General features: G+C 40.7%; 9 protein-coding genes across 10 annotated transcripts; 3 read left to right on the top strand and 6 right to left on the bottom strand.

Annotated features, from left to right (window-relative positions):
- The first annotated feature begins 7 nt into the window (after positions 1-7).
- On the top strand, positions 8-3,246 carry LOC137584592 (uncharacterized). Of its 2 annotated transcripts, none has more exons than XM_068300061.1 (3): positions 8-297; positions 2,684-3,015; positions 3,078-3,246. In XM_068300061.1, the coding sequence occupies exons 1-3, from the start codon at positions 271-273 to the stop codon at positions 3,232-3,234; spliced, it is 516 nt and encodes a 171-aa protein (XP_068156162.1). In that variant the 5' UTR covers positions 8-270; the 3' UTR covers positions 3,235-3,246. The 2 variants fall into 2 exon arrangements, with proteins under 2 accessions (XP_068156162.1, XP_068156161.1); XM_068300060.1 differs by having other exon boundaries at positions 2,628-3,015.
- Positions 1,163-2,063, bottom strand: LOC137585835 (uncharacterized). The gene is made up of 4 exons (XM_068301810.1): positions 1,881-2,063; positions 1,572-1,810; positions 1,395-1,505; positions 1,163-1,339 (listed from the first exon to the last, which is right to left on the bottom strand). The coding sequence occupies exons 1-4, from the start codon at positions 2,061-2,063 to the stop codon at positions 1,198-1,200; spliced, it is 675 nt and encodes a 224-aa protein (XP_068157911.1). The 3' UTR covers positions 1,163-1,197.
- Positions 3,247-3,428: 182 nt separating the features above from the next.
- On the bottom strand, positions 3,429-4,128 carry LOC137583848 (uncharacterized). The gene is made up of 2 exons (XM_068298998.1): positions 3,644-4,128; positions 3,429-3,585 (listed from the first exon to the last, which is right to left on the bottom strand). Exons 1-2 carry the CDS (start codon positions 4,126-4,128, stop codon positions 3,429-3,431), a joined length of 642 nt encoding a protein of 213 aa, XP_068155099.1.
- Positions 4,129-4,276: 148 nt separating this feature from the next.
- On the bottom strand, positions 4,277-5,064 carry LOC137583847 (uncharacterized). Its single transcript, XM_068298997.1, has 3 exons — positions 4,969-5,064; positions 4,506-4,906; positions 4,277-4,436 (listed from the first exon to the last, which is right to left on the bottom strand). The coding sequence occupies exons 1-3, from the start codon at positions 5,062-5,064 to the stop codon at positions 4,277-4,279; spliced, it is 657 nt and encodes a 218-aa protein (XP_068155098.1).
- Positions 5,065-5,315: 251 nt separating this feature from the next.
- Positions 5,316-6,370, top strand: LOC137583843 (uncharacterized). Its single transcript, XM_068298994.1, has 3 exons — positions 5,316-5,998; positions 6,064-6,174; positions 6,235-6,370. The coding sequence occupies exons 1-3, from the start codon at positions 5,316-5,318 to the stop codon at positions 6,368-6,370; spliced, it is 930 nt and encodes a 309-aa protein (XP_068155095.1).
- A 280-nt stretch (positions 6,371-6,650) lies between these two features.
- Positions 6,651-7,773, top strand: LOC137583842 (uncharacterized). Its single transcript, XM_068298993.1, has 3 exons — positions 6,651-7,399; positions 7,465-7,575; positions 7,638-7,773. The coding sequence occupies exons 1-3, from the start codon at positions 6,651-6,653 to the stop codon at positions 7,771-7,773; spliced, it is 996 nt and encodes a 331-aa protein (XP_068155094.1).
- A 39-nt stretch (positions 7,774-7,812) lies between these two features.
- Positions 7,813-9,472, bottom strand: LOC137585468 (uncharacterized). The gene is made up of 3 exons (XM_068301254.1): positions 9,006-9,472; positions 8,134-8,923; positions 7,813-8,065 (listed from the first exon to the last, which is right to left on the bottom strand). Exons 1-3 carry the CDS (start codon positions 9,427-9,429, stop codon positions 7,813-7,815), a joined length of 1,467 nt encoding a protein of 488 aa, XP_068157355.1. The 5' UTR covers positions 9,430-9,472.
- A 460-nt stretch (positions 9,473-9,932) lies between these two features.
- On the bottom strand, positions 9,933-11,572 carry LOC137585361 (uncharacterized). The gene is made up of 3 exons (XM_068301110.1): positions 10,630-11,572; positions 10,304-10,522; positions 9,933-10,224 (listed from the first exon to the last, which is right to left on the bottom strand). The coding sequence occupies exons 1-3, from the start codon at positions 11,457-11,459 to the stop codon at positions 9,948-9,950; spliced, it is 1,326 nt and encodes a 441-aa protein (XP_068157211.1). The 5' UTR covers positions 11,460-11,572; the 3' UTR covers positions 9,933-9,947.
- Positions 11,573-12,650: 1,078 nt separating this feature from the next.
- Positions 12,651-13,421, bottom strand: LOC137583839 (uncharacterized). Its single transcript, XM_068298990.1, has 4 exons — positions 13,305-13,421; positions 13,016-13,242; positions 12,848-12,961; positions 12,651-12,792 (listed from the first exon to the last, which is right to left on the bottom strand). Exons 1-4 carry the CDS (start codon positions 13,419-13,421, stop codon positions 12,651-12,653), a joined length of 600 nt encoding a protein of 199 aa, XP_068155091.1.
- Positions 13,422-13,983: the final 562 nt, after the last annotated feature.

Here is a 13,983-nt window from a genome sequence, read left to right as displayed (position 1 = left end):
GAAAACAGGGTTAGTTAGCTATAGACCTATAATACTGCTTAGTATTATTCGGTCTTTCGGCTAAACAGATCGTTCCGCCCCTCAATCCATAAAAATATATTTTTCGTCCTTGTTTTTAACCTGGCTTTTCAAAATTAAAAAAAAAAAAAAAAACAGTTAAGTAAAGAAAAAACTTTCGGTTTGTTTTGGTTACCAAATTGAAGATAGCCTTTGCTTTCAATATAAATTAATCAGTTGCAATGAGTCGCCTTTCTCTACGCATGGCTCGCCATGCACTCCCCCGGAATCTCGCAACTCGTAAGTTTCCGTTCGTTACCCACTGCATTCGCATGTCCTCGAGTTGCGATAAAAAGCCGACCAGCTGCGGAAAGGTATCCTTCGTATGTGGCAAGCCAGAGATGATGGGCAAGAAACCGGAACCGCGCAAGGTCAAGGCGCAGTTTAAGTCCATGTGGTTGAATCCCTTCTGTGACGACGAGGAACCACATTGCCCTTACAATCCGCGGTTTGACGACATTTATTACGTAGAGTCGGACAAGGCGGCGCGGAGATACTGGCAGACCTGGGTGTCTTGTCCTCCACTTCAGATCAAGCCAAAGAAGACATGCTGCCACGTGCAATCCGAACAGCCACCTCTAAGACGTCGTAAGCACAATAAGCCAAAGACTGCTTGCCCTCAGCCGGAGCCGTGCCAAGATCGTTCCTTTCTCAAATGTCCACGATTGAAGCGTAAGTGCCACATGTCGGGACGTATTCCGCCCAGTTGTTTCAGAGCGAGGGGGCCGAGCCATTGTGCGAAACCGCTGACTCCCTATCCGTCATTCTCCGAATGTCGCCGCCTGAAACCCGGTGTTGCCCCTTTGAGTGAATGCATCTGCTGGAGGAAGCCAATGTTGTGTGAAGCGTGGGTTGAATTTCGTAAGCGAGCCGAGCAAAACAAACTGAAGTAATTAGTATAAACGAAGAGGGATTCAAATAAGCGGCTTTGATCAAAAGTTGAGCTGTCTCTCATAACGCTAATGTTGAGAAAAAAATTTATGGATGTAACAATAAGAAGAAGTTTCTTTTTATTGATCCGACGTGAACGAAAGTTTTTTTCTTACAAAAACCATTAAATCAATGAACCGACTTTTATTTGGAAAAATATATGCCCTGAGAGATGTTTATTTGGTATTTGGTTTTCTCTTCAACTCTTAATCAAAATGGTGATCTCGTTACTTTTGTGATCCAATTCCAGATCTTTTGACTACAATCTCCATAGGTTTTTCTACAATCGGCACCTCCATTGCCTGCATCTCGGGCATGAAGATACTTCTCGGCCACATTGTCCAAAGTGGGTCTAGATGAAGAGATTATGAGAATAAAGTAAAAGGAGAATAACGAAAAAATCTCACATCAAAACTGCATTGAGTATTTCGGCAAAAACATTTCCTTTTTCAAAGGGCGTTTGGCTTATCTCACAGATGCCTCTAAGCAGACAAGTTGCTCCATTATCCTTATCTAACCTGAGGAGTAGAAATGCAAAAACTTATTGTTAAGGTTGAAGAATCCTTTGCTCCTCTTGAACTCACTGTTCCATTCCAGTTTCGATGGCATCATAGATCCAAGATCGTGTTTCATCACTTCGCAAACTTGTCTGCATATCCTTGCGCCATTCGCGAGCTGTGGACACGAAGGCTGTCGTATTCCAGAAACTCCACCAATAAATTGGTATTGTGGTGGGAATCCATTGGCCTTGTACATTGTAGAACCACCAAAAGGATTGGGTCTTATCGGCCTGCTTCACGGGATGAGCTATACTAGCGACCCACTTTTCCAAAAAGAAATAATTCGATAACTCGATATTGTTGTCTCGTGTGTGTGGCTGAGCTTAACCTTACCTTGACTACACCCTGGCCATTATAGATGGCCACACGCTTCTGCCGACTAAGTCTTTGACTCGCAGTCGCATTCGAGATGGAGCTATTTCTTTGCTGGGCTGTCACCAAAGCAATGCTGCATATGGTCAGCAAAATGATGGCAACAACCTGCTGATAATCCGACCTGTTTGTTTTAGTGCACATGGCAAACTGTGGCCAAATCTACCGCTGTACAATCAGAGAACTGAAAAGTCCAATGTAACAATTGTTGACCAAACAAATTGACACTTCCAAAGCAGGGGATCCACTATGCACTCTCTATGACTTTATACTCTGAAATCTACCAATTCCATGGTGTGGAGTATGGCCATAATGTCTTTTATGGTCTGTCAGAAAGACTTAATTGTTCAGATTCCTTTCAGTCACGCTTCTAAAGCAACTTCGGCGTTGCGCATGCGTTCCACTTTTTGACATATTTATTAATTTTTTGTTGTCTTTTTACGGTTCTAATTGGTGTTCACGCATAGATCTGGTCAATGCTCTGCTTATTAACAGTTTGTCTTAATTAAAGACCCAAATAAACAATGAAAACCTAGTCCCGGATTTCTGGCGCGAGTGCCCACTGTCACTTCTTCACACACATCGCCATGCATCGCATTAAGCAACACAACGAAAACTTTGTGACCAGTTTGGTCCTCTTAATAATCATCTCGAGCATCAGTCACATACGCGTCACACATGGTATATTATTGTTCCCATCCTCGACAGTTCTACAATTAACCTCGTCTCTATCAATGCCACTGGATTTACCTGTTCGAACTAAGGTTTTCGCCGACATGGGTTTCCAGATGAACTACAATTTGCCCTATGATCCAGCGTCATTCTATAATGCAACCATATGGGCAGATGAGTTGGCACGCCGACACAAACGGCAACTTGACTATGGGATGCCTTTGCCCAATGATCTACTAAACGAAGGTATTCATCCACAAGACTTTACAGCTGGTGAGATGTACGCGGGCCTTGAGCGTTTGCTCCCAGACTATGGTTTCCATAGGTCCTGTTTACTACGCAGTGTCTGCGAATTAGCCTTACATCCTTTTGCTGAAGGTCACAAATATAATTTAATTACACAGATCATTGTGTTCTTGCTAACGTAAGTTAACTTTGCCATAGCTTTCTCAAGCAATAACTAATTGACAAAATATCTCTTTTCAGACCCTCACAACATGAAGGATTTAGTGATAGGGAAAAACTCTATCGAAAAAGATATGAACGGGCCGAGCAAATTGGTTTCCTTGGCGGTGATTGCCAACGTTCATATCCCAAATGTGAATTGGACATATTGAGTATAATTACTAGACTGGTTAGATGAAATAAATCTTGTTGTTATGTAAATAAAAATACGTTTTAATTGCCAAGTTTCTTAAATTCATAAATTTTACTGCACTCAGATTCATGATTCCACAATATAAATATTGAGCTTTTTCGGCCTTTATTTCACATTGGCTTTAAAGATTAAACTCAATAATTTTACTTTATTTTTAAAACACTTCGACAACTTTAATGTCAATGTAAAAGTTTGCTAATTCCGCTTAGAAAATCCACTTGACATTCAGAATAAATTTGCTCACAATTCTCGCCCAGAAATCCGAGTTGTTCGGCCTTTTCGTAGACTTGCCGATATAAACTCTCGTGAGGAGCGAAAGCCTCATGCAGAGAAGGGCTAGAAAAATGTACCAGAATCAGTTAATAGGTTAAAGTTTTGTGTTTTTCCTACTCACGTCAATGTAAAGGTCAATAGAGCTGTGAGTATATTTTCCTCAGAATTGTGAAATGGATGCCGAGCCAGTTCGCAAACACTGCGCAAAAGACAGGACTCATCGAAACCGTAGCGTGTAAGTATATTCTCTAGATTTTCATACAATTCACCTGCGGTGAAATCACTGGGATGGATGTTCGATGAAGTGAATGAACCACTCGGTGTATATTTACTTGTCTCGTTGATAAGATGACGCTTGTGTCGGCGGGAGAACTCATCTGGCCAAATGGTGGCTGCATAGAATGCAGAAGGTTTCGCTGGAAATGCATAGTTCATTTGTAGACCCCAATCCCAGAAGAGTTTACGTCCAGGTATAACCACTGGCACTGACAATGATGATGTAACCTGATACACCGAAGAGGCAGGAAAGAATAAGGGCCATTCTGCCGAAACCAAGTGGACCGACCAAAGTAGAACGCAGATGAAGTGAACCTCATGAAGATACATTTTGTTGTGACAAGAGGTGAATAATGCGATGACATGAGATGATGTTAGACTTGCTGGTATAATTAGTTGCTAATGAAACGCATTGAATTTACAATTTACATGTTTGGTTTCCACTTTTTTGTCTTTTTTTTTTCGTTTTATTCACTTTTTAGTCAACCAATACTTTGCTTAATAGTGTTAAGATATCGTGGCGACACATTGAATACAATTGCTGGCAGTTTTTGCCCAGAAAGCCATTGCTTTCAGCCTGTTCGTAGACCTTCTGATATACATGCTCAGTGGGCAAAAAACCCTCATGCTGTGAAGGACTGAAAAAAGAAGTCGCAACTTTATTGTTAAATTTGTTCAATCAATCAATCAATTGTAAGGAAACGCACCTCAACACAAAAGTGATAATATCGCTGAACATATGCCGATGGTTGTCGTCAAAGGGATGTCGGGCCAATTCACAAACACTACGCAGCAGACAGGTATCATGAAAGCCATAATCCCTCAAGGTATCCTCCAAAAAGCCATAAAGTTGACCAGCTGAAAAGTCTTTGGGATGTAATCCACTTAATCGATCATGTCCGTATTTGGTATAGAAATTTTCATCAGTATGATCTAGACGCGGCAATTCACGCTTTGCCTGATAATTGGCAAATCCAGGCCAAATTGGTATACTATAGAACGATGTTAAATTGCTGGGATACGTATAGGAAACGGCAAAGCACCAATCTATGAGTATACGACGTTCTGGATAGAACTCTGAAACAGGCACTGAAACGGAATAAGTCAGCTGAAGGGTAAAAACAAACCCCAATTAAAATTATTCCGATGCCTACAGAGAAGATCACTTACACCCAAATTAGATGAAGCTGGCCATAGTAAAGTTCTACAAGAATGACAAAAAATTGTGAGTAAATGTAATAATATTGAAGTCCATTTAGTAAACATCTTTCTAAACGAACTGCCAAGCCCGAATCTGACTCTTCAACTGATTTGGGTTTGGGCTACTAAAGTCCCGAATGTTGCCACAATTGGGTTAAATCAAGACATCAATTCGTTCTAAATAAATATTGAAGCAATTCATTTACATTGTCGACACAGTACCAAGTAAGAAAAAAAAAGGTGATTGTCAGATAATTTAAATAATTTCACCTCAACTGCCATCATGGCACACAGAATTGGGTCGCCGGCACTTGCAGATGTTAGCTGTCAAGATATTTATAATTTCCCTTTTGCTATGTCCATGTTTGGGCCATGGCCAAGGGCCAACAGCAGGGTGCTCTTTAAAATCTAATGAGCAATCGCAATTACAGTCTATAGTAACTAGAATTTTTACGCGCAAACGAAGGGCTCTTTTATTTCCGCCAGGATCGTTTTTAAAGTTCACATGTTCTCTTGCCACAGGATTAATTTCAGCCTACCCTTCAGGTGTTTCATTTGTATTAGAGGAGGCTGTCTATTTTCCTGTACCGGGCACTATAAATGATATCTATCCCAAGCGTTATTTGCCAAAAACGACAACTAAGAAGCCAGAAGTATTGCCCGATTCAATTGTCTATATACCTGGCACAGATTGGCACTTCAAGGCCAAAACATTGCCAAAACCCAAATGGAGAAACAGACCCTTAAAAACGCATCGCTGGGATGATGGCAACTATGCCAATCCATATAAATGGCAAAAATGGAATAAATACGAAACCAAGTGGCAGACAACGGAAGCACCAAAGTGGAAGAAATATGAAACAGAATGGCAACCCAAGACAAAGTGGTCAAAATGGACAACTTCAACACCCGATTGGAAAAGATATGAAAATCATCAGCATTATCCAGGTCATCGTGATCGTCGGCAATTGTTTGAACGCTTCAGTCAACTCAGCTCATTGTAGGTACATATATCCAAATAAGATGTATAAATATTTACTGATGAGTTCTCTTGAAATTTCCCAGGGTTGGCTTTGATATCAAGTCATGCATATTGCGTACAATGTGCGATAGTAAACGTTTATTATTACCGCCAGGATACTCCATGTTACACGATATGCTAAGGATAGTTTTTACGTGAGTTATCCTTTCGCATTTTTAATGACTAAAGTAAACAACATTTTTCTATATTTGCAGAATGCCACGCATAGATGGATTGCAGGATGTTTATTCAGAGGTGATGAGCAAGGAGGCCAATGAATGTTCTAAAGAATTGAAAAGTAAATGTAATATGAATCTATTAATTTGGCTTTTGAGTGGCAAAACGTTGTAATTAAAACTGAATTAGGTATTTGTCTGTTTTTGTGTGAGAACTATATACATATATGATTTCCAGTGCCAGTTACTACCTATCATGATTAACTTAGGTAAACTTTCTAACTTAATTGAGTATTAAACAGAATATCAGGTGAACTACTTTACACATAGCATTCTGTTGATCAAATACCTAAATGCAGTACATATTTGAACAATAATTGACACCTGGGGATCATATCAATTGAAGCTAACTAGTTATCTTCATTGCTGGACATCTCAATCAGTTTGCTTCAGTCATGCGTTGTGAAGTCTTCTTGATTGTCATTCTTGAATTTGTGGCCTTAAATGTTTTGGCCCAAAAGAATTGTACAGAACTAAATCATGTTGTTGAGCGTGTTTTTTCGCGTCAGAAGCGCTTTGTGCTCTTTCCCAAAGGATCCAATTTGAAATTTACTGGATCTTTTAGTAAGGGTTTATTGGCACAATATCCATCTGGTGTGGCCATGAACATTGAGGAGGCTTGCTATTATCCAGTGCCCTCCAGTCGTGAGGATGTGTATCCGAAACGTTTTCGTCCGCGGACGACAACGACACCAAAACCAAAGACCACAACAGAGCCTACTTATGTGTGGATACCAGGAACGAATTGGCGTTTTAAGGCCACACCGCTAAAGAAACCCAAACCCCTAAGATTGCATCAGCGGATTGATTTAAGGCCAGCGGCACCGACTTATGTGAAACCAGAAAAGTGGGCCCAGTGGGCCAAGTACGGCCAGCGCTATGAGAATTGGACGCCAGCTGTACAGAAGTACGAGAAGTATAGGCAGCCCGGAAAGTGGAGTAAGTGGACCACTGAATCGACCAAATGGAATAGAAGATGGTATAGATCCACAGAGAATGAAGCCCATGATCCTTATGATCCGGATATGGCAACCTATGAGCATATTAGTTATCCAGATCTTGAGGAAGTCGCTGACTCACGCCATTATCATGGACATCGGGATCGTCGACAATTGTTTGAACAATTTGAAGGATTCAGCAAGCTGTATGACATGATTAACAAATCTCTCGCAGGCATTTGGTAATAAAAGAGTTTTCCTTTCTTTGTAGTTTTGGTATGAATACCAAAGCCTGTGTCATGCGGGCTATTTGCGATAGCAAACGCTTGCTATTACCCCAAGGATATTCCATGATTCAGGATATTGTTCGGCTAATTTTTACGTGAGTTTACTATCTCTAAACTAATCGCAAATGTTTTCTAATGACCTATTAATATCCCTTAGATTGCCAACCATATCGGGCGTAGATGATGATTATAGCAAGACGATGCGGATGAATCCCGACGACTGTGATCGTCAGTTTCGGGATCAGTGCAAATTTAACATTTTAGCCTGGTTTTTGTCAGGCAAATGGCAATGAATGAATGTAAACTACATTAAAAACAATTGGCTTCTTTATTTATTGTATGAACTGAGCTTCCCACATGGATTGTTTGCACTCTGGATAGAGTTTTGCGCAATCACCTGTATGGGCATGGGCTTTGTCATAGTGTGTATCTCGATAGGCTACGGGTTCGTTCTCCAGGGCTTCGGGTAAGGTAAAAATGGCACGCATTAATTCGCCAGCAAAAGAACCAGGCTCTTGTTCGTGCGATTTTTGTCCTGTCTCACAGAGAGCCCGTAAAACACAATGTTGGCCATGGCTGCCACGCCTAAAACAAAGAATAGAAATGGTTAAATAAGATTATACGACATTTGTTTAAATTATTTCACTACTCACTTATCTAAATACTTTTCAATGCGTTCATATAATGCTTGACGAGTATTGCGATGATGTTTGATTTGCAAACGTTCCAACTTGCTAATATCATCATCCTTATGGTCATGCTTAGACATGGTGACACCACTCCGGCGATGACGTTGATGTGGATTATTGGCATCTGGAATGCTACGCTTGCCAAACACCGGATATATACGATGATGACGAGCTGCCTGAGGTGGTTTACGTTTGGGTTTACTAGTTGTTGGCCTGCTTGTGCTAGTGTCTTGACGCCTTTGGCCCAGACGTTGATTTGAAGTCCATTTAGATGGCAGTGCCCAGTAAGGATAGCGAGAGCCGGCATTTTGATTAAATGGTTGTGGTTTTGACCATTTCATGAATGGATTTCTAGGACTATAGCTTGGACTGCTGTGGTAGTAGAAGTGATTATCCTTACGTCTGCCACCTATGGGGCGACTGTAATAGCTGTCTTTATACGAATATGCTGGATGCATCGGTGTACGGAAGAGAATGGGCGAAGAGCTGTAATAGGAATTGCTTATCGGTTTCTTGCCATTCAAATTGATATAGTTGGGTGTCGTTGCTTTGACTGTGGTCGTCTCATCCACATAGGTTATATTGGAAATTGTATCATTTCGACTAATATCGATGGTGCCATCTTCCAGCTTGGTCAAGAGATCATCAAGCTCTTCACTTGGCGGCTTGCTGGGCAACTCCCAAGCCAAAGCCACTGTGATTCCCAAAATCAAATAGTTTGTGTGGTCTACAACTCCAACGATTTCATCGTAAACTGTATGTGTGTGTGGCAAGAAGCGAGGCATGTAATTTAGCATGGCACACCATGGAAAAGGACGACAAGGACATCAACTTACCCATCTGAAAGGAGCTGCCCTCCGGAAATACCAAATAACGTCGTTTCCTCGACAACAGCTCTTTCGCTTGACTGCCGGTTGACAACGACATCGACTCATTCAGCTTTGCTTCGATGAGTTGGTCGAGGGACGATGATGATGATGATGTTGATGAGGGGAATGCAGATGATGGCTGCTCGACTTGAGGCAGCTCTAGGCCCGCTTTCAAATCATTGCCATAACTGAAGCTTGGCGGCAACAAGAACGTTAACACCAACAGAACAACCACCACCATCACCACAGGCGAAAAATAGTTCTTGACTGGAGAATTCGCTGGAAATCTTGCCTTCTTCCTACTGCTGCTGCCATTGACGCACATTTCCTTAACTTGCGGTCCACGACTGGTCCATACGCCAACTGTCAGTGTTGTCAGAAAAAGTTTCATGCTTCTCTCCGGCTTGCTAGCTTCTTGGCTTGTTAATTGTGAACGAAACTTTCTTTCTTCCTCTTGGTGCTTCTTGCCAGCATCTCATACCCATCCCACCTAACCCACCACTTTCGTCTCATCTCGTCTATGTCTTTCATTAGTTTTCACACTTTTCGACTTTTGTTTTGTGCGCTTCGCTCATTGGTCTATTTAAAGGTTCAAATTACTTTTTCATGCCAAGCAACTTTTTCTATTCTGACGACCCTTTGTTTTATTTTTTATTTTCTCCGCAGTTCTTTTCTATCTCGAAAGTGGCATACTATCTCAAAGACAAAGAGTAAACCAGAGTTAGAGTAACACGATCGCTAGTCAACAAATTCAATTGAGAATAAACTTGAAACCTTAAGGAGGAATGCTTTCAACAGCTAACATCTTAAATAAGTTAACTAAATCTTTGAGAAATGTCAACAGCCAATGTTTGTGGTTTTTAAGTACACCCTTCAAAAATGAATCAGCTTAGATTTCGACTTCCAATTTTAATCCAACCAAAATGTATTATTACAATCACCATAGACATTACGACAATTGCCCTGCTGCTGGTGGGCCTCCAGGTAATGCGGTGAGATAAAGTGCTCCAATGTCCCATTCATTTCATTCACATCATCTATATGTGGCAGCTGAAAGATAGCCGACAGCACTTCCATTATGAAGCCTTGCGGCTTATTAGCCATCCTCTTAGTTCTAACTTGCTGATGTCGTTGCGAGGATTCGCATAGAGCACGTAGCACACAGGCAGTGCCATTGAGCTGTCGCCTAGTGGTTTAAAGTAGTCAGTTGAATAATAATTATGGTGCGAGTGTTTTATATATATATATATATTACGTATACGCACATTTTATACAAACGTTCGATTTTGCCAAATAGCAATTCACGCGACTTGAGATGTTCAAGCAAGTGAAGGCGTTCAAAGGCAGGATCCATACTCTGTCCCTCTGTCAATGTCAGACTACGTCGACGTCGGCGTCGTCTCTTGCCAAAAACAGGATAAATGTGATGTTTAGGTGCCCTCTGCAGCAGTGGACGAGGACGGGGTCTCGGTGTATAATTATAGCTAAAAATTTAAAGAATATTTCTAGTTAGTAACCCTTTTAAGAAACAATATATCAAAAATCATTTCGTTTTCAACATTTTGTAGTTTTGTATTTAGTATTTACTTACCGCCATGTTGGCTGCTCATAAGTGCTCCATGTACGTTGATTTTCACGCCAATTTTGCCTTACCCGCACTCTGTTGCGCTCCCACCAATTGTCCTTCGACCACTGGGAACGTAATGGACTCGGAGTTTGAGGTGAAGATGAAGGATTCCCAGCCTGCTGCCACTTTGCCATCGACTGTCGCGCATGCCAATTAGCGGATATTGCCGCCTGTCGCTGCTGCTGTCCATTTGCATTTGCATTTGCATATGGAGAAGATGCAGAATTGCGTTCCATATTCGTATAGTAGCTGTACTTGCTATGGTCATTGGAGGCATATGTCAATGGTGGTGGTGGTGATGTGGCCTGTGCGTGCAAGGACTGCCGATTCGCTGACATTCGATTGGTGCTCTCCTCCACCTCATCTACCGCCTGCTCATCTGTCTGGCCGACACTGCCATTGCGCCGTACAGTGCCTATGGTGCCGTCTGTGATGCGGGTAAGCACGTTTTCAATCAGCTCGCTGGGCGGTTTGCTTGGTAGCTCCCAGGCTACGGCACATGTTACGCCTAGAATGGCATAATTCTCATAGTCTACAATGCCTATAATTAAGTCAAACACCAATTGGAATGAGGTGCCCTCGGGGAAGAGAAGATATCGTTTCTGGCGATGCAGTTGAAGAAGCTGATGACGCATTGACAACATTGACTCATTTGCCCTAGAGTTGGGGTCGGAGTGTGTTGGTGGTTCGGTTAATTCTTGCTTGTCCTTTTCCAGACGGAGGACCAATAGCAAAAGTAGCATACAAATGACTGTCGCCGTTCCACATCCAATTACTTTGATGGCTTTTGCCATTTTTATGGCTTTACCTTTTCTTTTTCTTTAATGAATTTTCACTGGTAAACAAAAATTCAGTGTTCCTGTTTCATTTTCAAATCTGATACATAAAAGAAAATAGAAAGTGGTATTGTTAGTTCATGTGGTCTCTGACTTGTAAATAACAGAGTTCAGTCAGTCATATTTTCATGTTTTATGTTCACTAGTGTAATTAAGTAATTTAAATTTCACATTTCAGAGTATATGGTATTGCCAAAAAGGAAAATTTTCATACACTAAAAGCTTCCAATTGCCAACATTGCCAATCATGCGTTAAATTAATGCAATTTGCCACAATAACAGAATTCGACAAGGAAAAATTTAGTCCACTCTCATCGTGGACCCTTTCCATTCGCTTGCCCTTTCACCGCCGACCGACATGACGGGCCATCACAATTAAAACGCGTCCACTCTCCCAATGCCTCGAGCGCAATTGAACACAAATTTATGAAGCAGATAATTACCATTAGAGTGAGACGACATTAAAAGCGAGACAGAGAGAGAGAGAGTATCTACACGGACAATGGATTCGGCGTATGGCAAATTTTAGTTGGGGTTTTTCTCTTAATTCTTCTTTTAACGATATGTTGATGCCATTAACTGTCAGAGCTAAACTGAATTCCACTGACGATGGCCAGCACCAAATCCGAATCCGAAACATAGCCTCCGGCCAGAACGCCTGGCCACCTGACCCAACCGACGCACCGAGGCGTCGGTCAGCTATGTTTAATTGTACAATTAGCACCCAATTGAGTGTCGTTAACTCGTTTCAATTCGTTTCGTTTCGTTTTTGGTGTCAATTAAAGAGGTCTTTAAAAGGTGCTAAATGCGCATGGAATTGGAATGATCAGTAAACTGGCCCACAGGCATGGTGGTTCAATGCAACAAGACTCATAATTTCCAATAAGAGAGATGGTAAAATGTTTATTTTTCCTGCTGCTGAGAGACAACCACCAAGCTCTTGCGGGCATTTTTGATAAACCATATAAACAATTACACTAAAATCAGGTAAATATACACATATGTATGTGCAGGTGACTGTCAACAAGATATATCTTGGAGAGCAATATATAAGCACAAGCTAATTTAATAGCCCAAACCCGCAGGCATAACCATTTCAAAATGAATAAAAGTTTTAGAAAAATACCAAAAAATCTCTTCTTTTAATTCTCAATTCGTCATTTTTACAATTTTATTAAGCCAATGCCAAATTTTTAAATCGCATTCGCCATATGTTTTGATGCAATCAGCTCCAGCACGTCCTGCATCTCGAGCATGTAGATATCTATCGGCCACATTATCCAGAGTGGGTCTAATTTGAACTTAGTAGAGTGACTAATAACTTTTTAAAGTGGTTGTTAACTTACATTAGCATAGCATTAAAAATTTCGGTGAATATGTCATCATTTTGAAAAGGTAATTGGCTTATCTCACAGATGCCTCTTAGCAGACAAGTTTTACTATCTCCACCAAAATTCAATCTATAAAATAGATCATTCTTTAAAATGAGTTCAGTTGCTGATTAACAAACTCACTGTTCTAGGCCCGTTTCAATGACATCATAAATCCAAGAACGTGACTCATCTGTATATAGACTATTTTGCCATTCCCTAGCTGTGGACACAAATGTTGAAGTATTCCAAAAACTCCACCACCAAATTGGTGCATTGGCGGGTTGATATTGATGTTGGTAATTTACGAAACCCCAAAATGACTGCTTCTTATCTTCCTGTGGCACGGGATAGGCAAAGCCCATGACAAACTAATCAAGAGAAGGAATACATTTTATTAATATCATTAAATAATAGTTTTTCTTTTGGTTACTTTATTGACACCTTGACCATCAAACAGGGCAACTCGTTTGGCTCGTTTCAGGTTAGTGGAAACACAAAGTTTTCCCAGAGCAAGTAGAATACAAAGAAAGACAACTTCTGACTTCATGCTGGCTAAGTGATCTGTCAATGTCTAAAATTGCAATTGCCATTGCAAGTGCTCTTCAAGTCGGCTGGTAAATTATTTTTCTAGTTTGTAAAAGAAATTGTCACTGAAGCACTTTTCTTGTGACAGGAGCGGATTTGCTAGAAGATGCTAGTTAATAATATACTTTAAATAGCTCTTAAACTAAAAATCATATGAGTGATTGAATCATATTTATGGCTCAGATTAACACACACTTTATGGGCTTATAAACGATTTGTGGAATGAGACTTTTAGGCTCTAGTTTGTCACTGGCTTTTACCGATATGCATATAGACACAGCTAAATCGTTACCGCAATTATAGCCGGGATGTGACGGTGCAGGAAGATAAACATCAATCGAAATTTGCTAAAATGTAAATTTCTATTTTGTTTTTGTTTTTTTTTTTGGTGGGTTTCTCTTCTCTGTGTGTGCTTTTTGCGATTTTTACTAATTTTTTAACCAAGTTGAACTGTAAACAATGTCAACATAGGAAAAGCAAATGAAAACAAATGCAGGAGTTACAGTAGATGGGTGATTATGGGG

This window comes from Drosophila tropicalis, unplaced genomic scaffold (genome assembly GCF_018151085.1).
Source record: "Drosophila tropicalis isolate 14030-0801.00 unplaced genomic scaffold, ASM1815108v1 contig_878, whole genome shotgun sequence".
Taxonomy (NCBI): Eukaryota; Metazoa; Arthropoda; class Insecta; order Diptera; family Drosophilidae; genus Drosophila; species Drosophila tropicalis.
Note: the sequence above shows the minus strand (reverse complement) of the source record. Positions and strands in the feature narration are given on the sequence as shown.

Bases quoted from the DNA above. Each gene is read 5' to 3' on its own strand.
- LOC137584592 (XM_068300060.1), top strand. From the start codon at position 240: ATGAGTCGCCTTTCTCTACGCATGGCTCGCCATGCACTCCCCCGGAAT. The intron at 298-2,627 runs GTAAGTTTCCGT...CATCCTCGACAG, and splicing joins CCCCCGGAATCTCGCAACTC to TTCTACAATTAACCTCGTCT. The intron at 3,016-3,077 runs GTAAGTTAACTT...ATCTCTTTTCAG, and splicing joins ATCATTGTGTTCTTGCTAAC to ACCCTCACAACATGAAGGAT.
- LOC137585835 (XM_068301810.1), bottom strand. From the start codon at position 2,063: ATGTGCACTAAAACAAACAGGTCGGATTATCAGCAGGTTGTTGCCATC. The intron at 1,506-1,571 runs GTGAGTTCAAGA...TCTACTCCTCAG, and splicing joins ATCGAAACTGGAATGGAACA to GTTAGATAAGGATAATGGAG. The intron at 1,340-1,394 runs GTGAGATTTTTT...CTCTTCATCTAG, and splicing joins ATACTCAATGCAGTTTTGAT to ACCCACTTTGGACAATGTGG.
- LOC137583848 (XM_068298998.1), bottom strand. From the start codon at position 4,128: ATGTATCTTCATGAGGTTCACTTCATCTGCGTTCTACTTTGGTCGGTC. The intron at 3,586-3,643 runs GTGAGTAGGAAA...ACATTTTTCTAG, and splicing joins CTATTGACCTTTACATTGAC to CCCTTCTCTGCATGAGGCTT.
- LOC137583847 (XM_068298997.1), bottom strand. From the start codon at position 5,064: ATGTTTACTAAATGGACTTCAATATTATTACATTTACTCACAATTTTT. The intron at 4,907-4,968 runs GTAAGTGATCTT...TTTACCCTTCAG, and splicing joins CAGCTTCATCTAATTTGGGT to CTGACTTATTCCGTTTCAGT. The intron at 4,437-4,505 runs GTGCGTTTCCTT...TTCTTTTTTCAG, and splicing joins ATTATCACTTTTGTGTTGAG to TCCTTCACAGCATGAGGGTT.
- LOC137583843 (XM_068298994.1), top strand. From the start codon at position 5,316: ATGTTAGCTGTCAAGATATTTATAATTTCCCTTTTGCTATGTCCATGT. The intron at 5,999-6,063 runs GTAGGTACATAT...GAAATTTCCCAG, and splicing joins TTCAGTCAACTCAGCTCATT to GGTTGGCTTTGATATCAAGT. The intron at 6,175-6,234 runs GTGAGTTATCCT...CTATATTTGCAG, and splicing joins ATGCTAAGGATAGTTTTTAC to AATGCCACGCATAGATGGAT.
- LOC137583842 (XM_068298993.1), top strand. From the start codon at position 6,651: ATGCGTTGTGAAGTCTTCTTGATTGTCATTCTTGAATTTGTGGCCTTA. The intron at 7,400-7,464 runs GTATGACATGAT...CTTTCTTTGTAG, and splicing joins TTTGAAGGATTCAGCAAGCT to TTTTGGTATGAATACCAAAG. The intron at 7,576-7,637 runs GTGAGTTTACTA...AATATCCCTTAG, and splicing joins ATTGTTCGGCTAATTTTTAC to ATTGCCAACCATATCGGGCG.
- LOC137585468 (XM_068301254.1), bottom strand. From the start codon at position 9,429: ATGAAACTTTTTCTGACAACACTGACAGTTGGCGTATGGACCAGTCGT. The intron at 8,924-9,005 runs GTAAGTTGATGT...ACACACATACAG, and splicing joins GGGCAGCTCCTTTCAGATGG to TTTACGATGAAATCGTTGGA. The intron at 8,066-8,133 runs GTGAGTAGTGAA...TCTTTGTTTTAG, and splicing joins ATTGAAAAGTATTTAGATAA to GCGTGGCAGCCATGGCCAAC.
- LOC137585361 (XM_068301110.1), bottom strand. From the start codon at position 11,459: ATGGCAAAAGCCATCAAAGTAATTGGATGTGGAACGGCGACAGTCATT. The intron at 10,523-10,629 runs GTAAGTAAATAC...TTAAATTTTTAG, and splicing joins TATGAGCAGCCAACATGGCG to CTATAATTATACACCGAGAC. The intron at 10,225-10,303 runs GTGCGTATACGT...TTAAACCACTAG, and splicing joins ATCGAACGTTTGTATAAAAT to GCGACAGCTCAATGGCACTG.
- LOC137583839 (XM_068298990.1), bottom strand. From the start codon at position 13,421: ATGAAGTCAGAAGTTGTCTTTCTTTGTATTCTACTTGCTCTGGGAAAA. The intron at 13,243-13,304 runs GTAACCAAAAGA...TCTCTTGATTAG, and splicing joins ATGGTCAAGGTGTCAATAAA to TTTGTCATGGGCTTTGCCTA. The intron at 12,962-13,015 runs GTGAGTTTGTTA...TCTATTTTATAG, and splicing joins ATTGAAACGGGCCTAGAACA to ATTGAATTTTGGTGGAGATA.